Genomic DNA, 18,482 nt, shown 5'->3' on the forward strand with positions numbered 1-18,482 from the left:
TTGTGATGTTCTTGCTACTTTAGGAAGGTACATATGTTTTAGCTAGTCCCCCATCATGGATACCGATCCAGCTATTGAACTAGAGTGATGGAGAAAGGGGACAAGATCATTATCGCATTGATCTCGTCTTGTATGTCCACCATCATGATCTCATATAGCTTCCATCACCCCAGATTGTTCATTCTGGCAGCCCTTATCACGTCCACAATCTCTGCACGTCCTTCAAGCATGAGTTCACTCACCTCGAAGGCAGTCATTGCCAAGCAGCAGGATACTACATATTGATGCTTGGATACTGCATCCACTCTATGAAAGGCATCATGATGGTTGAATTACTGTATCCTTAATCAAGCCTAGCAAATCCCATGATATGCTGGTTGAATCACTTTATTCTGAATAAATACTAGCTAATTCCATCGATATGACTTGTAAACAAGAATCTGTGTTAATCCTTGGCTCACTAGAAAAGACTATGAGATTTAGGGTTTCTGATGGTGATTACTCCTGACTGTGAAGGTTGAGAGGCATTTCGAGTCGTGCGGTGAACAGCCCCAGTGCACCTCGCTCATCACTTGATCTTCCGCCATGATCTCAGGGTTGGGGTCTAAAGGACTCATCTCAATGTGATCACGCTAGCCTAACCCCTTCACCTTGTAACTTCCTTTCACTCATTTGAAAGTTTAACTAAGAATACGAAGGAATTCTTTATTTGAAACCATATATATTTCTAAGGAGGGGTGAGGACGCTTGTAAGTTTGTGTTATTAAGAGCTTTTACTCATGGTAATTTTATTTTTTATTACTATATTATTTTAGTTATAGGTTCGGAAAGCCCCAAACCTTTAGAGGGCTTCCCGAACCTACCCCTTTTTTCAAACCTCCATTTTTCAATCAAAACCCTCTCCCTTTCAAACCTCCATTTTTCAATCAAAACCCTCTTTTCTCCTCTCTTTCTCACGTGCAATATCTCATTTTTTTTTCCCTTCTATTTTCTATTAAAGCTTTTCTCCCCCCTTCACCTCTCTTTTTTAAATTAAAACCCATCCCATCTCTCTCACTTATAATCTCTCTCTTTATTTTTTCCATTCCCTTTTTAATTAAATTCTTTCCCCCTCTCCCTTCTCTCTCTCTCATGTATAGGGCTTAGGTTCTTTCTCTCTCTCGCTCTCTTTCTCTCTGTTAGATTAAATTTTTAAATTTAAGTTTTTTAATTAAATATTTTTACAAAAATAATTTAAAGTTTTTGAAACATAGTTTTTCACACACTTTGAGAATGAGATAGAATAAAAGAGAGAGAGAGAGAGAGAGAGAGAGAGAGAAGAAGAAGAAGAAGAAAAAGAATGATAAAAAGAAGAAGACGGAGAGAGAAGGGGGAGAAAAAGGAAAGAGAATAGTCTTTTTTTAATTAAACATTTTTCTTCTCTCCCTCCCCCCTCTCTCTCATGCATAGGGCCTAGGTTTTCTGTGTGTGTGTGTGTGTGTTAGATTAAACTTTTTAGTGTAAACGTTTTGTTTAATTAAAATAGAGAGAGAGAGAGAGAGAGAGAGAGAGAGAGAGCAAAAAAAATAAGAGGAGAGGGAGGGAGGGAGAGAGAGCGAAAACAAAGAGAAAGAGAATTATAGAGAGAGAAAATATAAAATCTAAGAGAGGGAGAGAAAGAAAAAGAAAAAAGGAAAAGAGAAGAAAGAGGGGGAGAGAGACAGAGAGAATAAAATGAGAGAAAATATGAAGAAGAGAGAATTTGAACACATCAAGAGAATTATAAAGCGAGAAAATATAAATTTTAAAAGAAAGAAAGAGAATTATAGAGAGACGAAATATAAAATTTAAGAGAGAGAGGGAGGGAGAAGAAAATGAAAAATGAAAAAAGAGGAGAGTGAGAGGGAGGGGGAGGGGAAGAAAGACAGAGAGAATAAAATGAGAGAGAGAAAATAAGAAGAAGAATTATAGAGAAAATTTTTGAACATAAAGAGTAAATTATAGAGAAAGAATTTGAACATAGAGAGAGAATTATAAAGAAAGAGAATATAAAATTTAAAGAAAAAGAAAAGACAAAAAGAGAAACTTTCTTACTACTATATTATTTTAGCTATAGGTTCGAAAAGCCCTGAACCTCTAGAGGGCTTCTAACCTAGCCCATTTTCCAAACCTCCCTTTTTCAATCAAAACCACCTCCCCTCCTCTTTTTCTCATGTGCAATATCTCATTTTCTCTTCCCCTTCTCTTTTTTCATTCAAGCCTTCCCCCCCCCCCCCTTCACCTCCATTTTTTTAATTGAAACCCCTTCCCCTCTCTCTCACTTATAATCTCTCTCTTTCTTTGCCCCATCCCCTTTTTAATTAAATTCTTCCCCCCCCTCTCTCTCTCTCTCATGTGTAAGGCCTAGGTTCTCTCTCTCTCTTTCTCTCTCTCTCTCTCTCTCTCTCTCTCTCTCTCTCTCTCTCTCTCTGTGTGTTAGATTAAACTTCTTAATTTAAACTTTTCTTTAATTAGATATTTTAAAACCTCTTTTAATTTAAAGTTTTCTTAACATAGTTTTTCACACGCTTTGAGAATGAGATAGAATAAAAGAGAGAGAGATAAAGAGATAATGAAGAAGAAAAGAAGAAGAATGATAAAAAGAAAAAGACGGAGAGAGAAGAGGGAGAAAGAGAAAAGAGAATAGTCTTTTTTTAATTAAACATTTTTCTTCTCCCCCTCTCCCCTCTCTCTCATGCGTAAAGCCTAGGTTCTGTGTGTGTGTATGTGTTAGATTAAACTTTTTAATGTAAACATTTTGTTTAATTAAAATAAGGAGAGAGAGAGAGAGAGAGAGAGAGAGAGAGAAAGAAAGAAAGAGAAAGAGCAAAAAAAAGAAGAGGAGAGGGAGGGAGGGAGGGAGAGGAGGAACAGAGAGAAAGAGAATTATAGAGAGAGGAAATATAAAATTTAAGAGAGAGAGAGAGAAAGGAAAAGAAAAAAGGAAAAGAGATGAGAGAGGGGGAGAGAGATAGAGAGAAGAAAAGGAGAGAGAGAAAATAAGAAGAATAATAGAGAATTTGAACACAGCAATAGAATTATAGAGAGAGAAAATATAAAATTTAAAAGAAAAAAAATTATAAAGAGAGAAAATATAAAATTTAAGAAAGAGAGAGAGAGAGAGAGAAGAAAAGAAAAAAAGAAAAGAAAGAAGGGGGGGAGAGACAAAGAGAATAATAATTATTATTATATAGAGAGAAGTATAGAGAAAGAGAAGATAAAATTTAAAAGAAAGAGAAAAAAAAAGAAAAGAAAAAAGAAGAAACTTTCTTTTTTATTAAAATAAGGAGAGAGAGAGAGAGAGAGAGAGAGATACAAAGAGCAAAAAAGAAAGAAGAGAGAGAGGGGGGGAAACAAAGAAAAAGAGAATTATAGAGAGAGAAAATATAAAATTTAAGAGAGAAAGAGAGAGAAAGAAAAAGAAAAAAGGAAAAAAGATGAGAGAGGGGAAGAGAGACAGAGAGAGAAAATAAGAAGAAGAGAGAATTTGAACACAGTAAGAGAATTATAGAGAGAGAGAGAATATAAAATTTAAAAGAAAATAGAGAATTATAGAGAAATAAAATATAAAATTTAAAAGAGAGAGAGAGAGAGAAGAAAAGAAAAAAGAAAAAGAGATGAGAGGGAGGGGAGAGAGATAGAGAGAAGAAAATGAGAGAGAAAATAAGAAGAAGAATTATAGAGAAAGAATTTGAACATAGAGAGAGAATTATAGAGAAAGAGAAGCTAATTTTTTTTAAAGAGAAAAGAAAAAGAAAAGAAAAAAAGAGAAACTTTTTTTAATTAAAATAAGGAGAGATGAAAATATACAAAGAGCAAAAAAGAAAGAAGAGGAGAGGGGGGAATAGAGAGAAAGAGAATTATAGAGAGAGGAAATATAAAATTTAAGAGAGAGAGAGAGAGAGAGAAAAAAAGAAAAAAAAAGAAAGGAGAGAGGAGGGACAAAGATAGAGAGAAGAAAATAATAATAAGAATAGAGAGAATTATAGAGAGAGAAAAGAAAATTTTTTAAAGAGAGAAAAAAAGGAAAAAATAGGAGAGAGAAGGAAAGGAGAGGGGAGGGGAGAGAGAGAGAGAGAAGAATAATAAGGAAAAAAAATAGGAAAAGAGGAAGAGAGATGGGGAAAAAGAGAAAATAGAAAATTCTTTTTAAATTTTAAATATTTTTTGAGAGAGAGGAAGGGAGAGAGGAGAGAGGGGGAAAGAGAGAGAGAGAGAGAGAATATAAAATTTAAAAGAGAATGAAAGAAAAAGATAAAATTTAAAAGGGAGAGAGGGATAAAATTAAAAAAGGAAAATTAGGAGAAAGGGGAGAAGAAGAAAAGGGGGCACAGAGAGAGAGAGAGAGAGAGAGAGGAGAAGAAGAGAGAGAATATAAACATAAAGAGAGAATTATATATAGGGAAAAGATAAAATTTGCATACTTTAAGAGAGATTGAGGGGAGGGAAAGAAAGTGAAAGAATAATAATAATAATAATAAGAGAGAGAGAACATGTAGAGAGAATTATAGAGAGAAAAAAGATAAAATTTAAAAAGAAAAAGAGAATAAAAAATAGAGGAGAAAGAGAGAAGGAAAAGAGAGGAGAGAGAGAGAGAAAAGAAAAAATTTAAAAAGAGAATGAAAAGAGAGAGAGAGAGAGAGTGAGAGAGAGAGAGAACTAGGAGAGAAGAAAAAATAAACTAAAATAGAAGGCAAAGAAATAAAGAGAGAGAAAAAAAAATTAGATAGGGAATTTGGGGGAGAGAGAGGAAAAAGAGGAGAGAGAAAGATGACAAATGGATTGTTGAGCGAAGTTGCCATGCGATAGCACGACAACTTCGCTTGCCGCCTCGAGGCCACGAAGCGGTCTCGTGTTCTGTGCGCGTGAAGTGTGCGCGGAACGCTAGTTAGTATTAGTTAATTCTCAATAACCCCCCACATGGTAGTCAACACAGACACATAGTAGGAAGCTTCTCCATGTGGCTCTCTGCATGAGGCCTAGGAGACTCTATTCATAGTACAGCCTAGCATCTCCATGTAAGGCTAAATATAGCCTTTTTATCCACCATGCCCTCTGTTTTTACCTCCCACTTATCTCTTGGAATAGTACATCAACAAGAACGTGGGATTTAGCTCTAGGGAGATTCCTTTGGGAAAGGCCAACAAAAATAGGTATCTTGTCATTGGATCACTTGAAAAAGGGAAAATTGTAGGGTGATCTCTAGGCATGTTGGATGTACACACAAAGTAGCTAGCATTAAGGGCTAAGCTTTTATCAAGGTGTTGGTTATACAAGACCCCATGGTCCTTGATGTTGACAAACCTTCTAGAGAGAAATAACAAAAATTTGTGTAGAATTTGGCAACTTAAAAGCAAAGACTTACTCTCAACACAAGCCATTATCGAGGTCAAATCTTCTTAAATCATCTCAAATATATTGGTATCATGGTCTACCATCCTAAGAAATGATTGCTAGAATAAAGATAATAAGAGGATTAGGCGCCTTTTACACAAGGTAACTACTTAGTAAAAGAGGTCTCACTGACAGTAACTATCGTTGTGGAGAGAAAGGGTCTATGTCCCATCTTTTCTAGGACGATTATGTTGTGCATGAAATTTGGAAGGAGGTCCTTGCTTAGTTACAATTTTCATGGAGATAAAGATCTAATGCTAAGAGCCTACATTTTTAGCACCTTGAATAAGTGCATCCTAGCAATTGCATTAGGTCTTTGACACTGCAAACATTATGGTAAGCACGGGTTGAAAACTATTTGCTAGTGCTGATATGCACCCATAGAGGGATGCAATATTATCAAAGTATGCTTGGTTTAGGCATATTATATCTAAAGTAGGAGAAAAACTTAAGTAACCTTCTGAGTCTCCTATGTCATCACTATTGTGTTATATGGTGTCTACCATGATATATGGCATCAAGTTTCTAATGTCTTGCAATCTAAGACACCTCTCTCTCTCTCTCTCTCTCTCTCTCTCTCTCTCTCTCTCTCTCTCTCTCTCTCTCTCTCTACTAATTACTATGAATGTAAATTAAAGGAACACAAGAGAACTATATGTACATCAAAGAGACTAAAGAGACTACAACATGCTAATAAGCCAAATCACCCTTGGAAATGAGGCCTCCATATTGTATGGTGCTAAATTGTATATTATATGGTGCCAAGAAGCCAAATCATCCCGGGAAATGAGGCTTGCATACTATATGATGCAAAATCGCTAGTGTAAGAGACCTCTCAAGTGATTGATATGATTGTACACTTTGGAATGGAATCAAAGATGATCACATTTCACATAGTTGAATTATGTCAATAGCCCCAAAAGTACCAAAAGTGGAAAAAAATCATCACATGTGGGTACAAAAAGTCTATCGATTTGAATTTTCCCAAAACCCAACCTCATGGATTCTTTGACGATGTAATGCCAAACTTCAAACAAAAAAGAATATACATGTCTTGCTAGTGGGGAAGAGAGAAACCATAGATGCAATCTCTTACAACTTTCTATTTAGTTTGAAATGTTCACTTTGTGACTCTCCAGAAAACCACCTTTAATTTCTTGGGCTTTGGGAAGAGACTATAGGCTCAATAATTAAGCAACTGATAGATAAAGTGACTAGGGTTTCTTTGGCTCTTATAACGATGGCTCCCCTCCCAAAAGGTTGGATGTGCTAGAGTCAGAATCAGCTTAGGAAATGATCAAGTCCTGCAAACCTTTGATAATTTAGTTTGGATGTGGCAAAAGATAGAAGGGTAGATCATTGGTATAAGGATGGGATAAAAGAAAGAAACTCAACTCCACAATCAGATCATTGCATAGTAGGGCTACAACTTGTAAGGCATTTACACAAAGTGCTAACTAATTGGTTCCAATACACCCCCATCTAGTTCCACTATATCATGGTAAGAAATAAAATTTCACAAGTTTGTGTCCTTAGTAACTAGTTGGGAATTTTGTAATTATAGGCACAAAAATTTATTGACAAATATCAAGTCTTCAAGAAACCCCACGGGAGAAAGAAGGGGGATCAAAATGAACCACCATTTTGATGCTTGAGGCAAATCAAAGGACATGAATGGTAAATAAAGCCTTTATTTCAAGATTAGTGGGTAAGTTGGGTGGGAATTCAGTCTCTTAAGAAAAAAATTAGAATATTTTAAAAAGGAGAGCCCTTCAAAATACGATAAGAAGTATTAATTCAAAGTTGGAGAGAATACAATTTGCAAGAGAGAAGAGAATTGAGAAAAGTATACTTGGCACAAGATTGAGTACAATCTCCCTCCATGCATGGGTGAGCACCTCCCCCATGCATGTATTTATAATTTGTATTAAGCTTTTGAGCTCACAAATAACATTGAACAACATCTCCTTTTTGGGCCTTTGCTTTTCTTCATGAACTCCATGCTTTTGCTCTAATATTTTTAACTCCTATCAAATACACCTAAACTAAGGTTTACAAAACAATAATAATCAAGCCTTCTAGGCCTTACAAAATAATAGTGTCCAAATAAATGAATTGTACATGAGTGCCTACAATTTCCTTGCACTAAAAGGCATACAAAAGTACAATTATTTCACATTATGAAGTGCTCATCCATAATTAATTCCTATGCATAAAAATGTACCTCCACAAAATATTTATTCTACAAAACCATCTAATAATATGGCCACAACACAAAACACATTAGTATCCATCTATCTAGCATGCATAATGCAACCAATGTCACACATGTGCTCGCATGCCCCAAGTCACAGATCATGTGGCAAATAGACAAAATCCACAATAAATAAAGTAAAAAACACCTTATTTTCATTGTGAATTTTGGTAAATACCATAATTTTATAACAATTCTCCCCATAGAAAGGAAGCCAAAGAAACTAGATAGAAATTACAATTTATTAGAAAAAGGAACATTTCAAAAATTGTAGCTATTTTCATGTATATTGGCCTAAGCAACAATCCAATAGTATTTTCTACAAAAAGCTCTCTAAGAGAAAGAGCTTTAAACTAGATGGCATATCAACAAAGCTCTTCAAAGAATTGCAGGGAGCCACCTCTATGTTGTTTAGGGGCATTTCTATCAAGACAAAAGCTCTTATAATGAGAAGTAGGTTTCATTAAAATCATAAACAAGTGGGAAAGAAATTGTAATCTACATAATTGGCAACCACTTGTGGACCAAAATAATGCTTAACATATTCCAAAGGTTTTCAAAAGTTGTAGCTCTCATATTCTCAAAGAGAGTATCCAGGATTTGGAAAATAACAAAGAGGGTACATCAAAGGAAAATACAACTTTGATGTAATTATTGCCATCAAAGGCTTTCAAATCTTACTAAAAAGAAGGTTGTTTTTTCATTAAACACTCCCAATATCCTTCATATCCTATTAGAGGCCATTAAAATATCAAATAAAAGAATTGTAGAAACTCTCGTGGAATAAAGATAGTGAGATTAAAGGGATGGCCGAAGTTTAATGGGAGACCTACTTAAGACCAAAGTAACTAGGTGATTTAGAAATCGTTAATATTTTAGTATTGGTTGATCAACTAATTATGAAATGGGTCTTGCACATTTTAAAATCACCGTGAAGAAGATTGGAGCCTCTTGATTCATTGAATTAAAGCTCCACCTTATGGTGTCCTCGACGGAAGGAACTAAGTGAGTAGATGATCAATTCATGTTACTCACATTGAAAGCCATCTCATCCAAGATAATATCATACATGGAATATGAAAAAAATGGAGCTTAAATAGAGGGGATTTGAGTTCAATATGTTTTTTAGTTTTTTATAGATTTTTTTTGTCCCCATTTTTAAGGGTTTCATCCCTCTATGGCATTTGGACAAATCTCACATATTATATAAGAAGCAATTGACTATTATGGAGACATTTACTCAAACAAAACAAGAAGAAATAGCTCTCCCTTAAATTATCACAGAAAAGATATTTGTTTCAAGAGATGAGGTTGAGTGGGTGTTTAACAAAAACTATCTCCAAATCTTTCAACAAAGTTCCTATATCTATCTTTGGAGGCTCATAACAAAGTTGTTGGCCTTTTACAAACATAATTGGACCCACAACATCTCCCCCCCTTCCCCCCCACCAAAAAAAAGGGGAAAATAAAACCTAACTCTGGTGTGTTAGAGGTAGCTTATGTGTTAAGGTGTTTAGCAACATACTCTATCTTCTATCCTTGATGAAATATGGACCACAAGGGGTCCTTGAGAAAAATGACAAAAGATGGCACTATAAACTATTTGAGAAAAAGTGAACCCCAATCTTTAGCAATATTTGGACGTATTGCACCTCAATCAAAGTGGAGCCCCAAGAGGAACACCAAGAAACGGGGAATCTATTATAAGATAATCTATCTTGTATTATCAACAAGCATGTTCTTCATATTTTAATCAACCACAACAAGAAAAACAACACTAATCTTCTCAAATCTTCACACACAATCATATAACGATTCTCCAATGGATTTATCACAACAAAACTTCAACACATTCTTCATCAAAAGAATAAGAAAATGCAAAGGAATGCTCCACTTTGAATGGAAATCATCACATAGTATTCATCTTCAATAGTTTCATAGTCTCTCTTGTAAAAACATAGATCTAGAACATGGCATTAGGGAGTTTTGAGGTCTCGAAAATGCCTTTTAGGATGTGGAGAGAGAGTGCTCTAGACCAATAAGAGCAAAGCCTCCGTAACGGAACTTCTATTTTAAAAAAATTAGAAATTATTTTACAAAAATATATAAATATAATAATATTACGAATTTGTATTTTTATTATGTATTTTTAGTCTCTTATATTCGTGATTATGACATCTTTTGCATTAATGGCATAGAGTCTCGGCTACTTTTATTTAATGATGTTTCTAGATTAATGATAATGACTGATGTAATCGAAATTCAAATTGGTGAAAAGCATAGCGCTCAGTTTTTTCCCTCCTTTCTTTTATTCCTCTATTGTTTTTCCCTTCATTATGGTAGCCTAGTCCTCTCTCTCTCTCTCTCTCTCTCTCTCTCTCTGTGCATGTCTCTCTCTCTTCTACCATGGATACAGAAATTCGACCTTCAACAAGGCGTCCAAGCTCCCAAATCACATCCATATCAGTGTTTAACTCATTCCAAACTGATAAAAGATAGATTCCTACTATCATTAGCAAAAGGTAGTTGGATCACCATGCAACAAGCAAAACGTGGAAAAAGGCAAAGACATGAGAGCTTGTTTATCTCTGCTTGGAAGGGCAGAATCCAAGATTTTAAGCTTGGAGCAAATAAGAATAGCATCAAAGAGGTACTAGTGTAACATATGTTCATGCATAGAGAGCTGTGTTTGAAACCTGGATCTTCAAAGCTTCCAATGCATAGACTAAATTGTAAGAATTTGATTCTTAAAGTTTTCCCTTTCTTAAACATGGTTTAGGTTTTTCCATTATAATATTTGTTTGTCTTGTAGATGTCTATCCCTCTAATATTGAGGAATGGCAAACCAGTGGAATCTATTATTGATGTTATTGATGTTATACATGGTTCAATTGGAGAAGAAATGTATAGAGGCAGAAAGAAGACAGAGCTTGTAGAGAATGGAATATTCTTTTATGACCATTCTTATGTTATTCCTATGCGGCGTTGCGAATGGGGATCAATAAAACTCCTTTCTTTGCCAGATTTTTCAAGCTTTGAGTGGCCTTTGCCAAGTCCAGCTACTAGTGAGGGCTATAGATATAAGATATTTTCTGAGATCCAGAAAGCACTAAAATCTAATATCTCAAGTAGGCTAAGCAAAGTTACTTTATTTATGCCTATTAATATATTTATTGATTTATTCTCTAATATTGAGATAAGAATAACAAAAACCATGCTTTTAGTAAAGAGACTAACATATGATCATATCATACAATTTGTTGATGAAGGATGGGATACAAGGACAGAAGGAAAAATGATATATAAGATAGATCAAGACTCTATAGCTTGTAAATATATGATTGTTACTCAAAATTTTATCCTTAGCTTTTACTATAGTCGATGGCATTTTGTTGGTTGTAGTCTAGTTGCTTTAGACCAGAATCTTAATGATTTCAGCAAAGATTCTATAGTGGATATTGATATTTGGTTCAACGAGGATATTATTGCAATCTTAAAGATCAGAAAATCATGTACGCTACATCAAGGGAGGATGGATTTACAAAATGAAGACATTGAACTACCATGCTCCTTTGTATTCCAACTTGACAAGAAACGAGTAAGTTTTCACATCATATTATATCTACTTAGATGTATATCAAGATCTCACTTTCTAACTAACTAACATTTTTAATTTATTAATTGCAGATATCGAAAAGGAGAGAAAATAATATACACTGCAAGGACATTCAAGAAAAGATATCTTTACTATCAATATAAAATATATATACAAATTTTGTAGCAGATGTCTATCTGCCATCTCTATGAGATATACAAGGGCTGAAGGGCAAATTTCTATATATGAAGGCTTACAAGGCGATATGGCAAAGCTATTTCTTTTTTGAAGAACTATCCTTTCTAGGAGTCCTTTTGCCTTTCTTTGATGTCTTGGGTATAGAAGGTGTTGAAGCTGTGGCTTCGCCTTCCGTGGTTATAGGCACCGCATCTCCTTCATGGTGCAAATCCCCACCAATCTCTGTTGTTGGATGTATACAATTGACCATTATATACTTCAAGAGCTTTGCTCTGATGTACCAAACATGCTCAGATGTATAGCAATCCTTCGAAAACAGTCACACATTTATAGAAAAAAGAGTTTTAGTTCATTATTGTTCTTACAATAGACTATATTTTTATCATCAATGGACTATTTGCAATTAATATCTATCTTAAAGTTTAGCATCTTTCATATTACCTTTACATGTTTATCATCATTAAGATAAACAAAGTTAACAATTCTTCTAGCATTTACAATCACCCTCCAGCCACCACAAGAATGGCTATCATCCTGATGGGGACACTGCAACCACCAACACAAAGTAAAACTATAAAGAGGACGGATGGTAGTTCATAGAATAAACTCATGTTTCAATTATTTTAATGAATAACTTACGGCAACTTGTCTATATTGCATTGTTGCAAGCAAATCAGACGGCATAGGGGGTCTTTTCTCTAGCTTTTCAATTAATCTTTTGGCACCTCTATATATAAAATATGTTGAAATTTAGAGCACTTACAAAAAAAAGAATTGAAATATCAAGGAGCCCTTGGATAATATAACTTACAATTTAGCATTTCCATGGCTTCCTTTCATAGAGTTGATTAAAAAACATTGCTTATCCACAAGGTCTATTGCAATCAAGCTCCAATGAGAACTAAAAGCAATCATATCTCAACAAATTAGTAGGATAAAATCTCAAAAACTCTAATAGAATATTGAATCACTTACTTTTCATTATATGGAATTATAAGGAGCTCCAAAGGATCGAAGTCAATCAGATTGAACCAGTGCTCAATAAAACTTGTATCAAGTTCGTTCCTCATAAAGAATGAGATAGATGGATCAAGAACCTCATTTTTTTGTTGTATATCCAAAGAAAACTCATGCATTATACACCAAGAAAAGGCATAGAAATAGTGAGTATAAACAAGAAAAATCTTATTGTTAAAAAAATATCAAAAAGTATAAGTAATTATGGATGGATATACCTTAGGCCAACAAGAATAATAGTGTCATTTACTTCTCTTCTTTTATCCTTAAGAATCTGAACACATACAACATCAAAGAAGATAACCTCAGTTCTTTTGCCTAAGTCACCAGGTAAGAAACAAAACACATTGAATCCTTTTGGATTAGCTGCTTCAAGAAGGGTGGCTAGCTCATTTTCAAAAGACTCTAGTTGCTCTGTTTCCCTTTCTTCAACCCTTTGTCTCCTATACTCTCTCCATTTATCAGCTTGTTCCTCTTTAGCTTTCTCCTCTTTTTCATGTTGCCTTATATTCCTCTCATGGGTGACATCCTCAACCGTGAGACCAGAATCATCTTTCTTTCTCCTAGCTGGGGGCACATTAAGGATATTAAATGTCTTCACATCAGTTAGGGGAATTGGCTCAAGGACCTTTGAAAATATATATCTTAGCCTCCTAAGAATTACCATGTCCTTGTCCATGAGTGTGAGCCTATGAGCATGAGCATCACAAATATAGGCATCTTGAAAAAACTCAACTAAAAAATCCTCTGTGGTTTCTTGTATACAATTAAGAGCTGTTATTGTCCATCTGAAACTATCCAAACTATATTTGTCACAAATTTCCCTGACAAGCCTCTGAAAAGACAACTTTGGAATTGCATTGTCAAGAGCCTTTACTGCCTTCCTAATCTCCCTTAGGCACCTGATATTTTGAGAAAACTTTCTCTTTGGCTTTGACTTTCTAGAGAGCTTCTGAGGTTTTGAAGACTGATGAATCTTTGATGTTAAATCCCTAGGATCAATATTCTCATTTCTTGCTATTGCCTTAGTCCTAGCCATCTGCCAAAAAAAGACATGTTACTTCTTCTCCAACATGTCTAGCGAAACGCGAGTCTCAGACAAGAGGTATCTATGTTGCATGTCATTTTCGTGGTTTAGCTGAATTTTTCTCGAGCGTGCCCAGTGAAACGCGAGTGTCAAGCAAGGCGCCTCCTTGCAGCTGCTTCTTTTCGCGTTTCACCGGACTTGTTGTCCATTATGTCCAGTGAAACGCGAATTTCGCGTTTCACCGGACTTGTTGTCCATTATGTCCAGTGAAACGCGAATTTAAGACAGGAGGCATCCTTGAAGCACGTTCTTTTTGCGTTTCACCGGACAACTCATGAATAGCAAAGAAATCGACAAAACCAAGAAAAAAGAGCTTTGATCTAAGGAAAGCTTTTAAAATTACATAAAATATCCACAGAATTAGGGAAGAAATTTGAAGATTTCCTTAAATCTCCACAACATTAAGGAATGCTCCCACTGTGGAAAAAATTCTTTTGTAGTGCTGATAAGCTCATAATAGCATAAAGGATTAAGGAAAAGTATCAAAAGAATGCATTGAATAGAGCCTGTTATTGAAAAGCAAGATGCAGAAAACCATACATTCTTTTTAGCTTATTCTTCACAATCTCAGCCTAATGATGAGAATATGCTCGAAGGTTTCCTTTGTTGGGGAAGCAGTGAAATGCTTGGAGATTGGAAGGAACTCCAAAGGTAAAGGCGGAGTAGCAATGTTTTCTGCTTGTTGGAAATGCAGTGAAAGGCAAAGACGGTGAATTTGCATGGACTCAAAGTTCTTGGCAAAGTGTTAAGTAACACACGTGTGACGTATTCTCGCTTACCGGAAATTTTTAATATGTGGTACAAGCATTACTTGGAAAAGTGTTATGTAACACACGTGTGATGTATTTTTGAAAAAAGGGAGTGTGCACGTCTTTTGAGGAGTTTGATACGGTGTGTTAAGTGAGATACGTGTGCACATATTCTGAGGCATTTCGTGCATGCAAAAATATTGGAAATTTCATCCAAATTTGCGGTCCCGTTTATTTTTCCATCATTACACGAACTTTTTCGTTGGAACTATCACCACATGCTTAACGGTCTATATAAAAGCATTTCAAAGCCATTTCTCCGACACTGTCTTCTTTTCTGCCGAAATTTCGTCTTGACTTTCCTTCAAGGTCCTTGCTTCCTGTGTGAAGAGCAGTTCAACAATCTTTGATAGGTAACAAAGTTTTTTTATTAGAAGTATTTTAACAAAATAAATTTGATTAATATAGAAAGAATTTTTAATAACACTTGAATAATTACAGATGTTATGTGCTTTGTATCTATTAAAAGCAACATAGCTTTTCCAGAAAGGATTTTATCAGAAATTTCTGTGTTTCCATAGAATTAATTTATAGTTCATGTTTCTCTTCTTGATTTGCATCTTTTGACCGGTGAAATGCGAAATAATGTCCCTGTTAGTGATATTTTGCTAAGTATCGCGTTTCACCGGTGAGATATTGAAATAATTTTCGTCTTCAAGGTAGTGTCCGGTGAAACACGATTTCTTCACAGGCATTTGCCTTGGACACTTTAATTTTCGCGTTTCACTCGTCAACTAAAAAAAATTCTCCTTTTTTGATTTTTGTCTTGAAAAATGCAAATTTGGGGCCTCTTTCCATGGTTCCATATTGTTTTATTGGATATTGTTGCTATCCTGCTTTGTTTTTAGGGATAAATCTTTTCCTGGTCAAGATGACAAAGAGGAAGCTATCTCTGGAAGGAATGGATGAGGAGGAGCTAATGGAGACATCTGATGATAGGCTCTTTGATTTCTTACACACACTGGCAATTCTTCCAAGTTTGGCTATATCAGGGAAATTTTTAATGATCCTTTTGATTTGAAGGAGTTATTGGAGGATATTGAGGATAAACTTAAGGAGTACAGATGTTTTTATGATAGACATGTGCAAGGTTTGGAAGTCAATGGATTTGTTCATTATAGTGATGTCATGGGAGCCACCAGTATATCCAGGTCAACTTTGCTAGGCAGGTTCAACCTCATTGATGAGGAATTCAGAAAGAAAGAAACATGTTGCCCTTTCCATAGGTATCAACACCAATGCCTTCTGATCCACAAGGACGTTGGATTTATTGTGTATCTTCAGTACATGGAAAATTCTTCTCCAGATATAGACCAGCAGGGAAAACTAGAGGATATTGCAAGTATGGACAAGGAGGTCAAAGAGAAGGAGGAGATGTTCCAAGAAGATGTTGAGAATCAACTTGTCCAAGGTTTTGATGTAGGTTTGTTTAAGAGTGACAATATCACAATGGTGGAAGAAAAGGAGATCGAGCCAAGTGCACAGGTTGATGAAGAAGGTCCTCTTGCATATGTTCCAACATTTCCCACTTATCTTATCAACAAGAAGAGATATGTGTTGCTAAATGATATTCAACATATTTTTGCTCTTAGAGAAGATTATTGCTTAGCAATCCTTGTAGGTTGGGGAAAAAATGACATGAATTTTATAGGTTATGAACAAGAACCACTAGCAAGTCTTGATGTTGAGGGAGAGAATTTCCAAGATAGCTCTATAGCCTTACATACATGTATTAATCAGATCGTAGAATACGAAAAGGGGGGGCTACCTACAGAAGAAGAGTTCTTGCAGGTCCAGAAGAAACTTCATATTGATGATGTAGGGTATGAAGAGAGATTGAAGTCTCCATTAGATGAGAAGCCCAAGAGTTCAATAAATCTTTATGATGATAGTCTTCTTGAAGAAGACGAACACCCTAAGGTATGAAATATAATTTGAAGTTACCTATTGATTTTATGTTAGACTTTATTATGCATTATAGATAAATATCTTATATCTTGTACTGTTGTAGTTTGTTTTGTAGATTGAGATTGAAGATCTGGACAACTTTCTTGGAAGGGCCAAGGGCTCTAGGCCAATGAAGCTTGGAAAAAATCAAAGCCTTGGCCATTATATTGGAAACTTAAACAATCAAACAATTGTAATACATCATAGTAGATTGTCAAGCTCTCCAAGTCTACCAATGATGGCTTTGAGAGCTATCTCAAAGATAATTGGATCTCAAGTTTTCAGCAGAGGTTTGGACAAGATCATTTTAGTGGAGAAGGAAGAAGCCATAAGAGTTTTTGGCTTCATGCCTGGATATAGTGGATCTAGAGCTGGATATTTTGGAGTTCTTGGCTCCTATTTGCTCTCTTATGTAGGAGATAGTAAGAATTTGAAGCTTCTTCCAGGCTATCGGAAACAAGAGTTATTGAAATACAGAGGTCTTATTGAGTGGGATGAAACAAAAGATTCCTCTAGAGGCCCTATCGAGCTACTTGAAACCAAGGACTCCTTTGAAGGCCCTGTTGAGGTGCCTGAAACTAAGGACTCTTCTGCAACACAATCAGACTAGAAGATGCCAAAGATTAAGGGTTTCTTGAAACCCATCTTTTCCCAACTCTTTGTTTGGTTTGTAACCATTCTGTAAATCTTTGCTTTGCGCAAGAATTTAAATATCTATCTTTTCTTCTTTGGGTAACAATTTGTATAGTCCTTGCTAAAGATGATGTATTGCTTGATGTGGTTGTATCTTTAAGCTTGAATTTATGCCAAATTTGTCAATAGAACCATTGAAAGACCTCTAATAAACTGTTGGCTTTGTGTCTTCCACCTCCATGTCTTGTATGTCTGAAATATTTTATTCTTGCTTGATAATGTGATTTTTCCATACCTTGGGTTGACCAGATAGATAGAGATCCATGTTGTTTAATAAAGTATGGAGCATGGTTGTATAGAATATGCTACATAGTCAACAAATAAATAAAGTTATTAAAAAATATTATATGAGTCCGACAATGAAGAAACAAACATATACAAACTTCTTACCATATAGTGAGTAAAGTGTTGATCACCCCAAGCTTCTGTCATCGCCTTTTTGAAAAGGTTCAATTGGTTTTTAAAGTCTTTGAGATCATCATCATTCCATTCAATCTTATCACAATTAAAAAACACTTTGTCTAGTGTTTCCCAAACTTTAGCTTCTCTATTTCGAGCTTGTCCATTATCAGTGTGATCCTTAATTACATTATGTAGAGATTTTCACTGATTAAATTTAATAGTTGAGCCACCATTTCTTGAGTTTATCTTGCCAAGTCTCCCATGAAAGCCTAGAAACCTTCTAGCCTTCACTCCACCAATAGATGGTTTTTTTGGGACACAATTATCATCCGTAGACTTTTGAAGATCTGGTTCAATAACAACATTGCCACCATGCAAACCAATTGCAGAGAGAACTTTTTCAACCTTTGTTATAGCATCTGTTCTAGTTGATAATGGCTTCAGCTTCCATGCAAATCCTATAGAGAGATGAACAAGCTTTTCAATTATCCTGCAAAGTGCATGAAGTGTACAAATATGGGCATTCGCTAAAGGGATGTCCAAGACTGGTTTAAACTATGGATCCTTATTGTGCCTAGAGGGAGCTCTATTCCAATTGCTTGAGTTTAACTCTGCAGCTGGTGACATGCAGTATAAGCAAGGAGATCTTGAGTTAGCTCCCTTTGATACATTATACATACATTTGAGTGTCTTTAGGTCACCAGCTATGTGCCACTAAATCCTGTAGTTCCCAAATCCTTCAACAAATAGCTCTTCTCCTGCTTGTTACCTTTGAATAACATTAGGTATTGATGTTTGATGAAAAACCCAATATAGTATATCAAAATTCTCAGTATCTACCTCAAATGCTCCTAGCCACCAGATGTTATATTCAGATTAAATACTAAATGATGTTGAGTGATTGCAATGACATGACGAAAGTGCTCTATTCATCAAGATGATAGAGATTCTCTCCAATTTTTTACATTTCAGAATCTCACTTTCATCAAGTTTAATCACAAATCTAGCCACTCCATGTGCCTCTGACAAGTCATAAAATTTGATCATTAAGCATTGTAGGGTGGGCAA

General features: G+C 35.3%; 1 protein-coding gene across 2 annotated transcripts in view; it reads right to left on the reverse strand.

Moving 5' to 3' along the window:
- Positions 1 to 673, reverse strand: part of LOC148018932 (Putative methyltransferase family protein) — a 52,738-nt gene extending 52,065 nt beyond the window's left edge. For both annotated transcript variants that reach the window (XM_087701496.1, XM_087701495.1), the window contains exon 1: positions 503 to 673. In XM_087701496.1, the coding sequence (XP_087557622.1) occupies positions 503 to 617 (115 nt within the window). In that variant the 5' untranslated portion in view covers positions 618 to 673. The remainder of the gene's footprint in view (positions 1 to 502) is intronic.
- Between the last annotated feature and the right edge of the window lie 17,809 nt (positions 674 to 18,482).

The sequence above is a fragment of the Lygodium microphyllum genome, chromosome 20 (assembly GCF_053477565.2).
Source record: "Lygodium microphyllum isolate KBCC chromosome 20, Lygodium_microphyllum_v1.1.10, whole genome shotgun sequence".
Classification (NCBI taxonomy): Eukaryota; Viridiplantae; Streptophyta; class Polypodiopsida; order Schizaeales; family Lygodiaceae; genus Lygodium; species Lygodium microphyllum.